Source organism: Danio aesculapii, chromosome 9, assembly GCF_903798145.1.
Source record: "Danio aesculapii chromosome 9, fDanAes4.1, whole genome shotgun sequence".
NCBI lineage: Eukaryota > Metazoa > Chordata > Actinopteri > Cypriniformes > Danionidae > Danio > Danio aesculapii.
Window position 1 is genome coordinate 29,331,057 of NC_079443.1, and position 20,262 is coordinate 29,351,318.

Here is a 20,262-nt window from a genome sequence, read left to right on the forward strand (position 1 = left end):
CAACACTATTTACATTTGCGAAACAGTTAATGCATTTCTCAAAACAATTGGTCATTTGTGCACATCATAGTAGCAGTTTCTCATTACTTTTAACAAATTGCGAATGCTTTTGGACAAGCATCTATTGCTTTCACACAACTCTCTGTTTTTTATAACATTATCATTTGCTTATGTCATGTCAGTCAAAATGAACTAAACTTGTGAATGCTGAATAGAACAGTCATTCCATATAAAACTAATCATCCTCATTTCATTACTTGAGTCATTACATACAAAAATATTGAACTAGTTGTCAAAATCTGTCAAGCAAATTTTATATACATCTTTAAATCTTTTCCTGAAAATGTCTTCTGAATAGAACAATTTCATGAATGAGTTACAGACCTATGCAAGAGGTAGGTTCAGTTCCAATATGTACTGCAATATTTACAGTTGTGCACAGCTCTACCCAAAGGAAGTTTATGTTTGTTGTAAATAAGGGTGTATTTATTCTTTTGCACAGAGCAAATGCAGTAAAAATGTGAAACACACATCTTCAGTGTCTTGTACTCCGATACCTCACTAAAAGCAGTGATGTATAACTTTACTGTAGTTTTCAAATGGCTGTGCAAATAGTATGTAGTGTTGTCTAGAGCATTTTCAGGAAGTGTCACTAAAATCTGCCTTTTTTTTTTCATTGGATAAAATGTACAGAGTAAACTGTCATAATGAAAACCTATCCTGTTCATAAACAATGGTGGCAGGACTCTTCATCTTGATGACACTTACACTTTCATTGACATGAATACTTGCTTTTGAGGAATGATCTATCCATTTTGAGAAACTGACACGCTTTTGCAGGTTATCAACTTGGTTTTGCAGTTTGTACTAATTGTTTTGAGAAATACATTAACTGTTGTGCAAATGTAGATAGTGTTGTGAGAAATGCACCAAAGCCACTGAGACAAACTGTAACACTGCTAATTTATGTTTTTATTAAATTAATGCAACTTAACTGATCAAACGATAGAATATGTAAACTTAGTTTATATATATATAATTAAATGATAATAATTAAAAGCCTGGGTGGATTATTATTTCAAGGGCCACATCACGAGCTCAGATTTGGTTGACCAATCAGGGGGAAAAGGGCGTTTCAGCACGGCCTACATGTATATAATGAATTTTGAAGTCATTTATCTGTTTTCCTACCCTAAAACAAACAACGAAAATTGAGCCAAAATCTTTAAATTTTTTTGTGAGAAAAAAAAAAGAAAAATCGAAAAACGTCAGTTTTCTTAGTTTTCCTTTTTTTGTTTGAAAACGGATATGGATTGGACGGAAGACACCCTGATTGGTAATTTCCCTGGATTCATGTTTCAGTGTAACACAAAAAAACAACAACTAAAAACAGTTATCATGTAAAACATTCCTCAAGCATAACATCAGACGCGTTACATGATTAGTGTTTATTTAAAATACTCCATCTGCAAATGATTTCAATTAAAAACTGACAGTTCACAGCTAGTAGCCTACATAGTAAGCAAAAAACAAACAAAAGTAACCGTTTCAGTTTGTTGTCGTCTCTATGTTGTTCTGCATCGGTTGGGAAAAGGTGTGGGATATCTCGACTGGCGTAACGTTGCAGCCAAAGGCAGAGGGGTGGGGAGAGTAAACGAGTTTTGTCCATTGAGCTCCGTCTTGGGGAGTGGCGAATGTTCCGAGAAAAAGCTTTTACGAAAGAACGGCATTGGATCGGCGGATGCCCACTAGGTTGTCTGCGCTGAATGATCTCCTCATGGCCACTCTGCTCAGATCTTTGTACTTATCCTCACACAGTCTTGAGATTGCCTTTGAAGTGAAGAACAAGTTGAATGAGAACTCTAGTATTTGAACTAGACCTTTAATAAAAGTGATTAACTCTTTGACTGCCCCTCTACCAAACGGTTGACCATGTTTTACTGTTTTAAATAATGACTGGTAAAGTCATTTAAAGAATGACTGTTTTAAATAATGGTTTACACACACAGCATTGTTGATTTACAAAAAACAATTAAAAAAAAATCAAACAAACATAATCCTGTTGCACTACTACACTTGATTTGTTTTTATTGTAAAAAAAAAAAGCATGTTAAATGAGAATCTGAAATACTTCATGGCATACTTAAAAAAGGGGAGGCATTTAGTATTCAGAAATGTTTTTATAGTATATGTATTAAGCCTGGTACTTCTACCATAAACCAACATATCAACCATTCGGTAGAGAGGCTGATCTTTTAGATATTATGGGATGTGTTGAAAAAAATGCATTGATTGTGTTAGCTAGCGACATTAGGAGTTAAGAAATGCAATCTAAACATTTTTTTTTCTTGGTGGGGTAGTTAAAGGGTTAAAGTAAAAAAAAAATTAATGTTTAAAGTGTTTACCTCTAATTTCTGAGCTCGTTCATTGCTCAATGGCTCCAGAGGAAAGCTCAGGTTGTTGTCGTCTGCTAAAGAGCGCAGGTCAAAGTAATACTTGGCGTAGACGCTGGCCGGTACGTTAATGTTAAACTGCAGCAGCTCCAGAAAATGTCTTTCCATCTCATTCCTGAAAAACAAGATAAAGTTAGGGAGGAATATGACCTTTCTGAGTTGAAAGTCTAAAGACAACAGTATTCGTGTAAATATAATGTATTCAGATTTGGAAATTGAGTCAAATTGACAGCTTTAGAATGCATTATTCATACATAAAGCATTAGCAGACATTTCCAACATCCTGAATTACTGTGAAAAGCATTTGAAGTTTAGTTTTTTTACACTAATGTTCAAAGGTTTGTGGTAAGATTGAAAAAAAATCTGTAAATCTAATGCTTAATAATGTTGCAATTTTAAAAATACAGTAAAATTATACTGTATTGCTGTAAATAAATGATTAAATGACTTTAAATATTCAAAAAATATTATTTGATTGTTTTCAGTGCAAGTTTATCTTAAAAATGCTGATTTAATGATGTATAATGTATTTTTAAATCAATGCTGATCACTGTTCTGCTTATTTTTGTATAAACTGATCATTTCTGTATTATCTAAAACTATTATGTATTCTTTGCCATTAAATATGAAAGATCTATTTATTAACACAATATCTAGAAGTCAGTTTGTTAAATGAATATCAAATAAACATTAAATGCTAAAAATATCTATGTAAAATATTTTAATGTAACTATTAATGTCTTAAATGCCAACAATTATACAAATTATTTTAACTTGCGTCAAATTATGTTAAATACACAGAATATATTCAAAACTGGTAAAACTTTTAACCTTAATAAATAATATACATGAATACATAATATAAATGATTTTTTTTAATCTTTCAAACACAATCGAAAGCAAAAAAACATTGTTCACGCTCGTCAGCTAAAGGCATGGGATGATCACCGTTTTCAATGTTTACAGCCGTTTGGAATAGTCAAGGTTTTAACAGAAGTTTTCTTTTATTTACAACTATTTTATTTTGTTTTTTAGGGCAACAGTATCTCTAGCTGAAAAGGAATCTCTACATCAAAAGCTACCGTTCCAAAATATTCAGTGCTTCCCACACAGACTTTACTTGGGCGGGCTACCCAGTTATTTTAACAGCCGCGCAAGTATATTTAGTGACATGTTTTCTTACTACTATTATCATACTTCTACACTATTTTGTATCCGCCTGATATAACCAAGCATCCTCGATCGATTATGTAGTGGAAAATCCTCTCTTGTTTACCCGTTTCGTTCTGTGCGCACATAAACTGTCAGCACTCCTGCACCGCAGACCCACAGAGACGTACACTTTTTGGCACTTCAGAAATTAGTCCGGCTGGGTTTCTAAATCTCCTAAAATGTCCTGGATTCGTCTTTTGCTTCCTAAAGCTGTCGTTCGTGCATTATCTTTTTACACTGAAAAAATGATTCAAAGATGCCTCCTTGGATTTACTCAATTTTTTTACGTTAAGTGGTTGTAAACAATTTATTTGGGCTGAATTTAAACAAACAAATTAAGTTGAACATTATTAAATGTAATTTGTTTAAATTCAACACAAATAAATTATTTGCAACAGTTTTGCATGCAACACTTTTTTCAGTGTACTTAAGCCTACTTTCGCTTGACTTTGCAGCGAAAACAAGAGAAACATTCAATAATTAATTCTTTAATCTAGACGACTCAGAAAAACTTTACTGTATACTCGGAGAGGATGAAATGACTGGTCTAAACTGCAAAATATACCTACATCATTAATATTGGTTAATCAATGCATTTGCCTTTAAATAATCTACACGTTTTAATCTTTTTAGAGATATTGTCTGTTTTTATTCCTCTTTCTGTCATTTATTTCTTATTTGCTGATTATTTTATTAATTTGATGATGACATTAGGCTATAATACATAGGCTATTTTATGTACATATCTAAAATGCTTTGGCACTCAAGTTTGCTTTGAACTTGAAAGAGAGAAAAGCAGATTTGACCTGTCAGTGGGTGCACATGGCTCCTGAATAGCATAAAAGAGAAATAGTGGATGTCTTTTTTTTCTTTATACAGTCTTTTTTTTACTTTAACCCATTAAAAATAAACTGTTTAACATTGTCATAATAAATAAAAATATTGTTAAAAATTAAATTATGTTTTATTTGTCGCATAAAGTTAACTATTTATGCGATGTGGGTAAATGTGTTTTAATCCGGCCACCAACCCAAGTATATTTTAAATCTATAGGAAGCACTGATATTTTAAATGTTTCTCAATATTAGATCCATTGTGTTCAAAGGAAAACCGAGACATTTAAAAAGAACATATTTCAGAGCAGTAATCACAATACCGTGAAACCGTGATATTTTTAATCCAAGGTTATCATACTGTCAGAATCTTATACCGGCCCTTGCCTGGTCAGCTACTGTGTTGTAATATTGTGATAAATGAAGCCGCATCCACCATCAGCAAGTGGATCTAGAGACAGTAGTGACCTGACAGTGTTTTGGGAAGAGCAGGCATTAGGTGGAGGTTGGTATAGGTGGTGATGTGGGGGGAAGGGGAGGGGGAAGTTCGGTCGCTAGGGGCAACAAATGGAGTGGGCGAGAGCCTGGCCCATTGTAGAGAGAGTCTGAGAGCACTTGAAGCCCGCCGGTCCAGAGCTGCACAAAGACTACCTCAATGAAAAAGATGAAAATAGAGCCGAGGGACACGGCCTTTAACATACACGGACACACACAAACCCTGCCTGTGTCATTTATATGGATATTGAGACATGAGAACAAACAAACAAACAAAAAACAGGTTTTGAAGTGCGTCGCTTCATTTTATTTTGAAAATCTTGCTCCAAGGATACGGGATTTTGTGAGGTATGCCATATTGTCAGAATACTGGAATTTCAAGCTTTTATATGACACTCTTAAACTATATTATTGATACACAACACCATGTTTAATACCACAGGGAAGTATTGCCTCAGCAGTCTTAAAGGGATAGTTCACCCAAAAATGAAAATCCTGTCATGCTTCTCTAATTGTACCAATCCTGTTTTGAGTTTCTTTCTTCTGTTAAGGACAAAGCTTTGAACCACTAGAAAGTGAGTAAATGATGAGGAAATGTTCATTTTTGGGTGAACTATTCCTTTAAATGTTTTAACTGAGTTAAAAACCTCTAGAATAGCACAGTGTTAAGGATTTAATCACTGCTCCAGTCAGGCCAGCTATTTGGATTTAAACTTGCCCAGCCAAAACTTTCACTGGACTAAAACAAATAAATTAAATGCATATGTTTATTGGTTGTGTTCCACATAACATTGTAATGCCATGTAACATTCTAATACATTTCCCAATTCGTTAGAAGAAACAACTAACCTATTACTGAGAAGTCAGTGGTACATAATCAAGTGGCAACAAATAATACAAATAAATACAACAGAACAAACATGCAGTTGAAAAGCAGGTGGGTCTAATGATGACCTTGTCTTGTGTTGTTTTAGTGATGGGTCGTTTTTGAACGATTCGTTCATTTTGAACGAATCTTTTGTGTGACTCGAGAACCATAAGTCCTCTCAGCCAGAGCCGGAAAAAGATTTGATCTGTTCATTTCTTGAGTTCTCAGGTTTGAGTAATCTCTCTTTACAGGCTGTCATGATGAATGAACGACTCAAAAACTAGAATACTTGAAAGGTAAACTAATCACGGCTCATTTCGGCTCAGACTGTGTGCTTTGGTTAAGCTTATATGTAACTGTCTGCGTGACGTGAACGAACCACTCGAATTTGTCAGAAGAGGTGAGCTGACGTAATCATAGACGAAAGACCAAGTGAACTATAAATGATTCTTTTTTTCTTTCTTAAAGCATTCTAGTTATGACTAGTCTGTAGTGTGATCAACGTTTGGTGCAGTTGTAGATGAATTTGGAAGCAACATTTTAATAATATTTTGGCATATTGAACGAAATGAGTCGAAAAAGATTTGTTCATCTCACTGAATGAGACTCAAAGGTCTGAGTCAGTAAAATCTTCCGAACTTCCCATCACTATTGTTGATTAATGATAAAGGACGACTTTATTTATTTAATTAGGCTGCTTAATTAAACGTAAATTACTTGATTTTATTTATCATAGTCACTTTTGAGAGCTTCTTTCTCAGCTAGTTTGTTTTGCAGTTCTAGAAGTTTCCATCGGTTTTAAATACTGGTATTTATTTTTGACATTTAGCCTTTCTAAACTAGTGTTTGTGTACTAAGAAACAGACACAAACTGTTCTCAAGTATTAAGTTATCTACTGCAGTTTGCACTCGATCTTTAAACTGATAAAACCTGAAACGTGCATGAGAGCATCAGCATCTTGCAGTTTCACTCATTTATTTTCCTTAGTCCCTTTATTCATCAGGGCTCGCCACAGCAGAATAAACCGCCAGCTTATTCAGCATATGTGTTACACAGCGGATGCCCTTCCAGCTGCAACCCAGTACTGTGAAAACTTGCTGTTTCCATTTAAGCAATTTGTTTAATGAGAGATTCCAAAATGTGCATAGAAATAGTTGGATGGAAACATAGCTATTGACTGACAGCACTAGTTGAGGAGTGCAGAGGATTGGATCTTGGATGGCTGATGAGCTTCTTATCAAGATATTTTGTTCCTACAAAATGAGCAGCTTGTTTTTTGAACAGAACAGACAGTGAAGTCATGATCTCACTCACATGTCCTCCACAGTGATGTCTTTGAGGATCTGACAGTAGTCGACGTTCCACACAGCCTGATCGTCCCAGACTTTAGAGGCCAGCAGGATGGCTCCCAGAACAATCCTCTTCCAGTTAGATGGGCAAATGTCCAGCTCGGCGTACGTCAACAGCCTCTCCAGATATACCTGCAGCAAAGACAGTGAACACAAGCTGACAGAAGTCCCTTTTTACCAAGGCAAACTGCGATAAAATGTATATATTATTGTGTGCTAATTAAAATACTGGTTACCCTTACAATAACATTCAACTCATTAGCATTAGCTGACATGCTAGCTAATTTATGCTAACATGGCATTTTCTGTGTGCCAAATGTTAAGTAAATAAATAAAAAGATTTTAAAAAAATTAAACTTTCAGATTTTTATGAATTGGATTTATTTGGTTAGAAATAAATATATATATATATATATATAAACAGAGATATGTTGAAGTGTCAAAATATAGCTTTTTTTCTTTATGTTATAAATGTTTTTATTGTACCTTTTCATCAACTGAATGCGTATTTGCTAGATTAAAGTAATATTTCAAAAGTAGCTTATAATGTAAACAAAAAAGTAAAGCTTCACAATAAGGTCTTATTTGCTGACATTAATTAATGCAATAGTTTAATCATGAATTAACTATTAGCAAATCATTTTTACAGCATTTATTAGACCTTGTTAAACTCAGTCAATAAAAAAAAAACTACTGGCAGGGTTAGATAATACTAGCATTAACGCTAACAAAAACAACTTTTGATTTTAACAACAGGGTTTCTGCAGGTTTCTTCAAGTCAAATTTAAAACTTTTTAAGACCCTTTTAAGACCATTATAAATGAAATTATAGACTTATACAGGGCTAAACATTAAGGATTTTATCTAATGGGTCGGTTACTTCTGTAAATAGTTTTTGTATTAATGGAAGATCATGTAAAGGGATGTGTTGTTTTAGTTTTTTCCCCGATTAGGGAATTTAATTTGGAGAATTTGTTGTAAAAATGTCAAACAGCTGTTGTGAATTGTATCTCTTTCCAATAAAAAATAACTTAAATATATATATTAAAAAAAAAATTAAGATGGATTATTGGTGATTGGATGTCGGCCTGATAGGGTAGCTTTACCTAGATATAGAAAAATGAAGACCTGTTTAAAATGATTTAAGACCAACAGTTAAAATCAGAATTATTAAACTCCCTTTGAATTTTTTTCTTTTTTTAATATTTCCCAAATGATGATTAACGGAGCAAGGACATTTTCACAGTGTGTCTGATATTATTTTTTCTTCTGGAGAAAGTCTTATTTGTTTTATTTCGCCTAGAATAAAAGCAGTTTTTAATAAAACAAAAAATAAATTAAAAAAACATTAAGATCAAAACGATTAGCTAAGCTAAATATAGCTTAAATATAGCTTATTTAAGCTATAGTTTTTTTTAGTTAAGCCTTTAAATTACCCTTTAATCTGAATACTAGTGTCTTGAAAAATATCTAGTAAAATATTATTTACTGTCATCATGGCAAAGATCAAATAAATCAATTAGAAATGAGTTTTTAAAACTATAATGTTCAGAAATGTGTTGATAAAATCTTCTCTTCGTTAAACAGAAAATGGGGGAAAAAATAAACAGGGGGGCTAATAATTCAGTGGGTTTAATAATACTGACTTCAACAGTACAACTCAATATTTCAGCAAATTTAAGACTTTTTAAGGCCAAAAATTTAGTTTTTTAAATTTAGGACATTTTAAGACTTTTTAAGGTCTTGTGGACACCCTGCAACAAGGAATTATTAAACACAAATATAGAAATTAACATTAAGATTAATAAGTGTGGTAGAAGTAATCAATGTTAGTTCACGTTAACAATGTTTAATTATGTGTAATATTAAACATATATTAACAGCTGAAGCCTTATAGTAACATTACCACATTATGCTCGTGTAGTTTACTGTTATTTTTTATTGAATAAATAAACATTTGTTTTTATATTATAAAGGTATAACAATGAATAGTAGCAAATGTAAAAAATAAAAATCAACTTTGATCAAATTAACAAATGACCTTGTTTTTTGTTCATGAATACATTACCTAAAAACAACCATGAAAACAACTGATTAATTGAACTGATAGAATTGATGTTGTACCAACACATCCTAAATGCTGATTTAGTTTATGGTGCTCTACTGCCCTCTAGTGGACATCAGGAAAATGTGCCTCCATTTAAAAAAACAAATCCAACTGAAAGTCAAACTGAGTCTAAAGTTGTATTTATTCCAGAGTAAGCTGAGAGTGGAGCAGAGCTGTTGTCTTACCAGAGTAACGATTGCACACTCTGCCGTGAGCTGCGCTGCACTGAACAGAGTCCGGACGAATCGATAGATGAGTTTGTGTTCAGGGTCTGTGCGGGAGTAATCGTCAGGAACCTGCTCCCTCTGCCAAAGGTAACATTTTATACATGTTCACAATTTCCAAATGCAATTTACAGCTCATTTACTCTTACTACATTAACTTCATTTAATTTCAAGATCTATATTCTATTCAAGTTATTTGTATAGCATGTTTCAAAATAATTATTTACAAAAGTGCACATTATATTCATTAGTCACTTCAGACTAAAGCATCGGTGGAAACATGAACATTGCATCTACATTTAGTTGTCAGTTCACCACTTTATTGCTTATTCCAGTTATGTACACAAGGTTATCAATAGGAATTACAAGCACAATAAACAGTGGAATTAAATATTCAGGTAGTGACAACATGATTTACAAAATCAAACTAACCAAATAGTTGCTAATTTAAAAAAAAAGGTATAGTTTAACCAAAAATGAAAATATTTTCAGCATTTAACCACCCTGAAAGGAATTTCAAGCTTTTATGAGGTTATTCTTCCTCTCAATCCAATTTTTAAACAAAGAGATTTGTATAAAGATGGTAACTGCTAGCCAATGTCTTTCATTTTAAAAATATTATCAAGGTCAATAGCTACCAGTTACCAACATTCTTCAAAATATCTTCTTTTCCAGTAAACTCAGAAAACTCTGAGGTTTTGGAACAAGTGGAGTGTGAGTAAAGGATAGCAGAATTTATTTTTGAAATTAAGTGTACTATCTCTTTAAATCATTAATGCTGCCAGATATTAGGGGGAAAAACAAACAAGAACAAGCATATTTAAAAGTTGAACCCTTTATTTTTTAAATAAGAAAATTATAAATATCATGACTTTATTAAATCATTAATTTGAAAATTCTAAGAGCACAAAACAACTCCTAAATAAGTCCTCATAAATGTGTATGCATGATGTTACATCACTTCCCAAACAAGTGACTGTTCAGAAATGCATTTCCAAAAATCCATTTTAAACCACATATGAATCAGATAAAATGAACAAATTGGATTGCATAACATTTTTGCAGCTCAGACTAAACAGCTAAACGGATTTGATGGACACAAAAATAGATACCGCAGTCTGCCTGAACAAAACCAAATAAGAGATTGTTAAAAAGCTGCTGACATTGCTGAAACAAAACTAATAAACAGTTAACTTACCGACAAGGGGTGCATTTTTTCATCGAAGATGTCCAACGATCTATCAGAGTCCCTGAAATCAATTAACAACATCAATTAACTCATACATGCAAAACCTCATTGAAATTTACTGTTAGATTATTTGCACATAGGTCAAAGACATTACAAAACATACCTGTTTTTAATGTGATAATATATTGCTAATGTGACACTGGAAACAGAAAAACAGAAAGGTGGTCAGCATGCAAAACAATACAAAATTAAACGCACAACCCACAGTACTCTTTCCTTGCACACTTTGCTCATTATTTTGACATGCGACTCATTGAAATGTGTAACTCATTAATGTGTAAACATTACTATAGTGTAGCGCAGTAAAACAGTGAACTGTCACTCACCATTTGATTGTGCTTTTCAGGTTGGGTTGACTAACAGTACTGTCGTCGATGAATATCGTAGAACAGGAGCTATACTTCTTTGAAAGCAGACCAGGTGAGACCTTATAAAAGAAAAGAACAGCATTTATTATGTTGTCCTGAAATGATAAATCATTATTGTTTTGTGACATATTGTCAAAAAATATCACAAAAAAGTGATATTATTGTCATTTTAAGAACATTTTATGCCACTGATTGTATAATGATTAAGAGCATAATGATACAAATAGTCATACACACATTTAAGGGACAAAAACTTTACATTTTTGAAGGTCCCGTGAAGTTTTTTAGATGTCAGTTTTCGTATGTAAGCTTTAAGGATATCTATAAGATAGTGTGCTCCAAAACAGTCACAAAATTTGCATTTAGAAGATATAACCTGATATAAACATCCAAAGCTTGCAGTCTGTCACTTCCACCTAAATGGATCAATGATTGCCTTGACATCACCTCATACTTCAGATCGTCATCAAATTTCTGACCAATCAAATGCTCTCTAGTAGCTGAGCTGTGATAAAACAAAATGCTATTGCCTGTTTGTTTGTTTAGTTTTTTTAAAGAGGAGCGGCTACTATATGTCCCTAGCTTTTGAATAAAAAGTGCACATTTCAGAGCACTTCATAGGACATTAAGGTTTTCTAGATTCCATGATTTAAAAAAAGTAAATGTCCAAATATAAGCTTTGATGCTAGTGATGTAGAATGTAAATATCCTTGTAAATTTACTTTAGCTTTTTTTTTAAAGTGAGCGGTTTTGCATTTGGAGAACTTCCTCCAAACCATCAGTAGTTTTCAGGAAAATGTGGTCACTAACCTAATTTTGTAAATGAGTTACCTGAGCTCACTAACAGCCCCAATAAAAAGCAGATGAGAATCATGAGATGAGATGACAGAGGCTGCAAATTCAGCTAAAATCTTGGTGATAGTTATTTTTATGTAAAAACCATGGGCAATATATATTGTGTCACCAAATTCTATTGAAGTCTTGTTGTGGACGTTAAGTCGAGATATTGATTATTGAGACAGCCCAATTAATACACTGTAAAACCCAAAAAGTTAAGGTAACTCAAACCGTTTGAGGAAACCGATTGCAACAAACCATTTAAGTTCAAAAACTAATCCTAATGAGCACTGTGAACTTAATCCATTTGAGTAAATGAATCAACCGGAGTACAGTAAAACCCAATAAATGAAGAGAACTCAAACCAACTGAGTACTGTAAAACCCGGTATGTTAAATCAACTCAAACTGTTTGAGGAAACCGATTGCTACAAACCATTTCAGTTAAACTAATCTATATGAGTACTGTGAACTTACTCCATTTAAGTTGAAGTGATGAGGTATTTAACTCATTGCCTTCAACACTGAGTTCAAACCTCTTTTCAAATGAGTAGAATTAACTTTCAGTCAATTTTGAGTTAACTAAACTCATTTCATTTGATAAAGTTGACGGTCGAGTTTTACAGTGTATGCTTAAGAATTTGAAACCAAGCACAACCACAAAACAACAAACCCCATAACATGTTCACTTACATGGTTTATGTGATTGCTTTTCCTCCTATCCCGTACTGAAAAAAAAAAGAGTAACAGTAAATGTTTTTTATTATTAAACAACACTGCACCAAAGGCTATTTAAAAAAGCGTGACTTTCCATCTATTAACAGTATTGCTCAGGACACTAGTTAATATGCAGCTGCAATCTAGGAAGTAAAATGAAATGATTAACTCATTGGGCAATTATAGGAAACACTCACCATCTGTCTGTGACTTGCTAAGGAAGATGGTGCTGGCGCGGGCATGATCTGAGGGGTTGGATTCTAAAGCCAGATCTGGAAGACAGATAATCAAGCAATCAACTGACAACATATGAACACATTAAAAATAGAAAATTATATGCAACTAAATGGGTGGTATACTTCAATATGTTGTTGGAATCACTTTTATATAACAACAATTTCAAGCTGATGAAGCGTAAAAACATCAACAGCCAATCAGAATCCATCCCTCTTTAAAGAGATTGAGCATTTGTAGCAGCAGAAGACAAAACTCTAGCATGCACTTTAATTAAACAGGAAGACATTATTATTGCGCAAGTTATCTTTCAAAAATCTATCTATCAAAAATTATGGTAATTATAATAAATATTATAAGTAATTATTGTTAAATATCACAATTTGAAAGACTATTATCTGATAAATGTATATTAAAATTTTAATAAAAAAATGAAAATGTAATCATTATTCCAGTCTTTAGTGTGACCCTTCAGAAATTGTAATGTACTGATTTGTTGCTAAAATCATTCTAACTTTATTAACATATTCGGAGTTAATTTCTTTTAACAACAAAAAGTTCATAACCATGCAAGAAAAAGTATAAAAAAAATCCAAGCTGAAACAACCCCCTAAATGGTAATAAAGTGGGTTGTCTTCATACATCAAGCTGCTTGTGCTGATTGGCAGGGGGGTGCTGCTATCCGCTCTGGCCACGGGAGCAAGAGGATTGGTGGGCACAATGAGCCTTTTGTACAGGCACTGCAACAGAACAACGCAAGCTCACACCCTGAGCTCTGCCCACATTACTATGTGCCACAGGAACTGTGCCAATGGATTAAAACCGACCTCTCTACAGCCAGACATATAACAGGATGAGCACACATAATACATCATAATAGAGATCGTTTTTATGTTTGGATTTGGAAAATGTGAAAGTCATTAGCTTGAAAATACGTTTTAGCCAGAATGCAGTTCACAACATTAGAATTGATGATCCAGGCCACTTTATGAAAAGGTGTCTTCACCAGCCAATAAAGATGCATTCTTGTGGAACTCAACGGAGACGGGTCAACAGACTTGTGCCAATGTTGCTAAGTTGTACAGTGAACACAATCCAAGGAGATGTTTGGACAGCTGCAACCATGTGATGGGAGCTACAGAACTGGCAGGAGGTGTAGCACAGGTGCAGGGCAGAAGGGACTTTTGAGTACCCAGTTTTGGATGACTTGACTTTATAGTCCACAACCCAAAACAAATCACTTAGGGTCACTAACGCCCCATTCACATGGAGCGTCAGCAATAACACTTTCCATTCATTTTGAATGGGTGACGTCAAGCATTGCCGGACTGAACTGTGAGTCCATCGGCGCTACTTCAGTGGCGTTGCTCGCTACAGAAGTTGGGAATTTCTCAACCTTTCAAGCGCCAACGGAAGCATCAGCCAATCAGATCGCTTTATGCAAATACCCCAGCTCAGATAGTAACTTATTTTATTGGCTGACGCTGCTATGACAGTCGTGTCAGCCCCAACTTCAGACGCGCCAACTTTAGCCTGCCAGTGGATATTAGTGTGAACTAAAGTTACTTGTAACTGCTCTTGCAGGTCAGTAACTATGAAGCAACAGTTTGAAGAGAATGTTGTCAAGCAAGGTAGTTAGTTTACCAAAAAAACTGCTATTTATAAAAGTTTATAGCAAGCAACTGGAATAGCATCTTTTTTAATAATTTTTTATCAAAGTTTCTCAATCCCAGTCCTCAGGATCCATCCCTTGTGTTTAAGGGTGATTTTGCTCTGGCCGTTTAGTTCAAAAGGTCAAAAGGCTATATACTGCATGAAAAATATGTCAATTAAAAGCTTAAATAAGATTACCTGTTGACGCTTAGAAGAACTGGAACTGTGGTTTAAATTTCATGCTTGTGGAAAACATGTACTTGGTGGTACACAATTGTTCAGGAAGTAACCTGCCCATGTGTTTTAGCCAAATACAGCATCACTATTTCAACAAAACACATGCAGGTGATGCCCTGTAGATAATTTACTAAGCCTTCATACAGTAAAGGCAAGTTTGGTTCACTTTGCTGTGCATTATACCAGTCAAATCATACAAAAAATGAGGGTCTAATGAAATCCTTTAAGTGTGAAACCACACCAGAGCTACTAGGGCACAAGGAACTAGCACTGCAAACATGCTCAGTGTGAAAGTCACCTCAGATGTCTTCCTAATTTAACACAATTTAGAAAGGTGATGAGTTGAATCAAGTAGGGTTTTGATGACTCAGTAAGTGAGGTGGATCTACAGGACTGGAATTGAGATATAGTGGTGTAGGTAATTTGCAAAAGCCAAATTCATGTTCTACCAAAAACATATATTAAATAAAAGCTCAGAACCTAGCAGACTTATTTTAAAACAAATAATTTGAGCTATTTGCGAACAAAATGGGATGGCCAAGTAAAAAATGATAAATAAGGTTGAGTTGGGCTGAGGCACAGAGTCCTTGGCCTTGGAGATCGATGGACATGGATGAGAGAGAACGCTGACCAATAGGGAGGTGCAGGAACACCTGGTGACAAGGCAGCTTTAGTCGCCAACTCAGTGGTAAAAGCAAAGCTAATGTCACACTGCAGGCAAACACAAATACGTTCTTTCTTATAAGTGGAGCTTATATAAAGACAAGACCAAAAGTTGTATTACTGTGATTTTTACTCCAACTCATGTAGCGCATAAGAACACTCCTTAACTGTGGTCAAAACCCTGTAATGACCTCTCAAGAATTATTGCTTTAAAAGATCTGTTTTTTAAAAAAAAGTCATTATTTACTCAATCTTTTGTTGCTATAAACGTGTGTTGCTTTCATAGAAATACAGAATAGAGAGACCATTACAATGTCTGGGTAGTGGAGCTTTCAAGCATCACAAAGACATAAAAGAAACTATTTACCAAACAGATGTAGCTCAAAATGATGATTTAATCAATCATCATTCTTTTGTGTTGTGACCTCAAAAATCAAGCCTTTCAGCAATTGCATGGCTTTGAAAGACTTGAAAGAGTCAATAAAGACCACTTTTAGGTTGCTTTTTTGTCAAATTCTGGAACTTGACAAGTAACTCTAGTGCTCATTTACTTTAATTACAGGAAAAAGTGATAGTCTTCTAAATAAATTTGTGCTCAGCTCAGCTAGAAAATATTGTCTATAAAAATAGCATGAGCATGATAAACCATTCTTTACCATTCCATTACTGTTCCGTTTTTGAAAAACTACTCATCGTGGCTGCATATATTAATGTGTATATGTTAAAATGTAATTTATTCCTGTCATGCCGAAGCTGAATTTTCAGCAGCCGTTAGTCTTCAGTGTTATATGATCCCTAAGAAATCATTGGTACAGATTTGGAGCTCATGAAATATTTCTTCTTATTATAAATATTGAAAACAGTTGCCCATAAAGTGTTTGTAAACTGATTTGTTTTTTTCCCATAGATATCTTTAATGCATATAGATTTTCAGAGAAATTGGAGAAATTTAGTTAGCAATAAATCGTTATTAATAAAAATAATAATAAAACGCACAATAAGATTGAAATATTTGTATGATTGTCTACTGTATGTGCTAAACAACTGAGATTCATTCATTCCACAGGACTCTACAGTTCATGTACTCAACTGACACCATTCCTCTACTACCAAAGTCAAAAATAACCCCTGGGGGAGGGCAGTCATCCTCACTGAGGGCACAAACACAGCTGTAGTGTAGCGTGATTCCCAATGTGTATGTGTTACCCCACAGGCAGTGACCTCACAGACAGTTATTGTGTTAATTATAAAAAGCATACTCGCAACTTTAATTGTAGTGCTGTCAGTAAACAAATAAAATATGCTTTGAAATTATGCTTTTTTGAGACATATTCCAGTGGACAAACACTAGCGAGACCTAAGAGAAGGAATTTCATATGTGAAAACGGAGAGACGGTGCAGTACAGGAAAACTAAGTTTATCCAAACTTAACCTCTAAGCCCTAAAGGTCACAAAACGTGCCTCACTGAGATTCCCAAAGGAAGGGAGTGAGATAAGGAGAGAATGCAGCTGTCCCACAGATCTACATCACTGGGATGCCAGGAATACTACACATTTCTGATTGTCACTGCCAGTTAAACTTAGTATTGCTTTTAGTCGCGTCTCCTGCAAAATCGCAAATGAACCATGACCTGGAATGTCCCATGCAATCATAAAGGATTAACTGCAGCCAAAGCAGAAGAGTTTACACTTCTGTCATATGTGCTTTGAACCAAAGATGAAGACATGCTGCTCTAAATACAGCAATGGACAAAGTTATCTGTGAGTGTGTGTGTGTGTGGGACTATATACGTCTCTGCTGAGTGTAAAATAGCTCAGGCTAAATAAACAGCAGTAAAGACTGCAAACAGCCCCAGGAGGCTTCACACATGCACACACGCACACAAATATTATCAGATATCCAAGATTTCATGAACCTATTTTCTGTTAATAATAACAACAACATTAAATGTAGATGATTTTTCAGCATTTTTACACGTGTTTAGCCTAAATGTTTCCTTTGGTTTGGAAAAAAAAGAAAAAAATACAATACACATTCACATTTTTAGCAAACCCAAATATTATTTGGCTTTTAATTTAACAAAATTAGCTTTTATGATACAGATTGAGTCAGAACCCACTGAATTTCCAAAACAATGCTTGGTTGAAAGCACTAACATTTTGTTTGTTTGTTTGTTTTTTAACTTGTGAAAAGCTAATAAAATATGTAAATGAGGCTAAAGTCACCAGAAATTCCTCAAACACATAATAAATATCATCACCAAAGAGATTTCAGAAAAGAGAAAACAGATATGCTTAAGATTGAGAATATGGTCCTTTTAATACCCGTGTATTGTGACATAATGTCCATTTTTGATTAGTTTAAATGCCGTTGATCTGTTTATATTTCTTTCAAAATGCACCAGAGTTAGTTTAAAAGCTGTTTGCTTGTCTAGTGTGCATCAAGGTTCAGATCAGAACTTTCACACATACTAAACTGAACCACATCAACAGAGCAATCACACCACAGTTCCTTTTATTTAAACCAGTGTGAACACACCCTTAATCTGCAAAACTGTTCTATGGACTGAAAATGTCTTAGGCTGTCCATTTTCAGAGCAAACCAAAAGCACTTAGTGTTTAGCTCTTAGGAGAAACCTGACCCATGAGACGAGGAGGTCAAGGCATCAGATCACAGCAGCTCAGTTCTTAAAGACACTGTGGCACACAAATATGCAAACAGAATATAGTGCTTCTGTGATGAGAGCTGGTGATATGGATCAATTCTCACATTGTTCAAGCCTTTAACATTTAGGCCATGTTCCCAAATCTGTACATTTTGGATGTCATCTTTATTGGACACATCAAGACCTTGAAATCTCTCCTAAGTAACGAATTATATAAAAGGGAAGACATTAAAATGTGAAAAACACTAGACTGAATCAAGGGTGTTGCAATGGAGATCCACCTTACCTCAAAGTTAAACAGATAGTTCACCCAAAATGAACATTTACTTACTCTTGCTCAATTGGTTCCAAACCTTTATGATTTTCTTTATTCTGTCAAACACAAACGATGACATTTTGAAGCTAAAAACCTATAACCGTTGACTTCCATAGTAGGAAAAACAAATGCTATGGAAGTTAGTGGTTAAAGCTTTCTCCAAATTTGTCCAGCTTTTCTATCTTTAGTGTTCAACACAATTAAAAAATCATTTTTATTGGTTTTAGCACAATAAAAAAGGTTTGGAAGAAGTGGAGAATGAGTAAACGATGACAGTTTTCATTTGTGAGTGAACTATCCCTTTAATTTCCAACACCTGTAAGTAACAACCAATCAAATACGAAGTCCTCGATGAGCTGGTCCAGGTGTGCTTGACCAAGTTTGATCTCCACTAGCAGATCAACCATGTTTTAGAGCACAGAACTCACCATCTGGCACCTCCCGGTCACTGATGTGCTGCAGGTATGGACCAGTGTCATCGCTGATGTCTGTGTTGTTCTGGTAGTCCTCAAGACGCTCCACCTGCCGGGGTAGTTTGGGGCTCCCACTGGGGGACACGCAGCAGGACACTGTATTGCCCATGATGACACACCTACAATCACAAGCTCGACGTGCTCAGGTGTATTCGTCTATGACAAACACCTTTTGAAGCTCACACCTGGGCTGCTTCTGTCATCAGATGTCACCCAATGGATCCAATGAATGAACGAATGAATGAACTCAAGCTAAAAGTGGGTGCATGAAGAGCTGAAATAGACCCACACAGTCAGCATCTACTGCTGTACTGTCTCACTGCTCCAAACTCAAGAGGTATGTAGCTATCTATGCCAGTCATATAACGGGACTCCATGCATTTACACAGTGCCTCAGAGAACTTAAAGCTTTAGCACTCAGGTAATCAATAAAGCCGGATCTATGACACGTGACTGACAGCATATCACTATAAAGTATCAGTCGAAAATCTCTGTAAACGGATTTATTCCTTTTCAATTAGCCGTACATGCTAACTGCTAACGGCTAATATTGATTCATTGTGAATAAGCGAGTTATTAGCCGCCTAGCTAACTGAGATAAACCATCCTTTTAACTGGTTTAAATGTCCGAATATGTCTTGAATTGAGCCAGTTTGGCGGTTCAAAGCGGGAACAGATGAAATGGCCCCTAAAGAGCAGACTTCCGAGCATTTATCCGTCTGTATAGGGTAGATCAGTGTGTTGGCTGAAACTCTGGATCCAATAATCACTCAAATCCTCAGGCCTTCGAGCTTGTAGCAAAAGAAAATGTCATTTAACGCAGCGTATGAAGAAAGTCTGGTCCATTTAAATCGGCTAATTTAAGCTCCGGATTTGTTTGTCGTTATTGGATTCTGTCCACCGAGTCTCGTCGGAGAGTCCCCCGCTATCCCCTCCTCCTCGCCGGCCAGTGCAGCAGCGATCCTCTCCCCGCCACCACCGCCATCTGCTCCGAATGACGCAAGTAATGGCCCGCCCCTTTTCGACATTCCATCATTTGCGATTGGAGGAGTTACCAAAACAAAAGAAATATTTGTTGAGGGACTGGTGATTTGAACTGTCAATCACGTCGTCATGTTAGAGATTTAAACCCCGCCCGTTTACACACCTCTTTGTGGACGGAATGAAATGGACTACTAGCGTACTGCATAGTGTATACTGTATGCGAACTATTCTTTTGATTGAGAAATATGAACTGTGTAATTACAACAGTAGTAATGTTTAATTCAGCGAGTGGTTTTCGTGTTCTGCCAACTCTGAATTAAAAAC

The 20,262-nt window shown here is 35.1% G+C and overlaps 1 protein-coding gene across 1 annotated transcript; it reads right to left on the minus strand.

The window, feature by feature from the left end:
• Positions 1 to 1,433: 1,433 nt before the first annotated feature.
• On the minus strand, positions 1,434 to 19,934 carry ccnyl1 (cyclin Y-like 1). The gene is made up of 10 exons (XM_056465389.1): positions 18,910 to 19,934; positions 12,910 to 12,984; positions 12,689 to 12,723; positions 11,118 to 11,218; positions 10,895 to 10,930; positions 10,741 to 10,792; positions 9,504 to 9,623; positions 7,177 to 7,343; positions 2,406 to 2,568; positions 1,434 to 1,830 (listed from the first exon to the last, which is right to left on the minus strand). Exons 1-10 carry the CDS (start codon positions 19,061 to 19,063, stop codon positions 1,714 to 1,716), a joined length of 1,020 nt encoding a protein of 339 aa, XP_056321364.1. The 5' UTR covers positions 19,064 to 19,934; the 3' UTR covers positions 1,434 to 1,713.
• Positions 19,935 to 20,262: the final 328 nt, after the last annotated feature.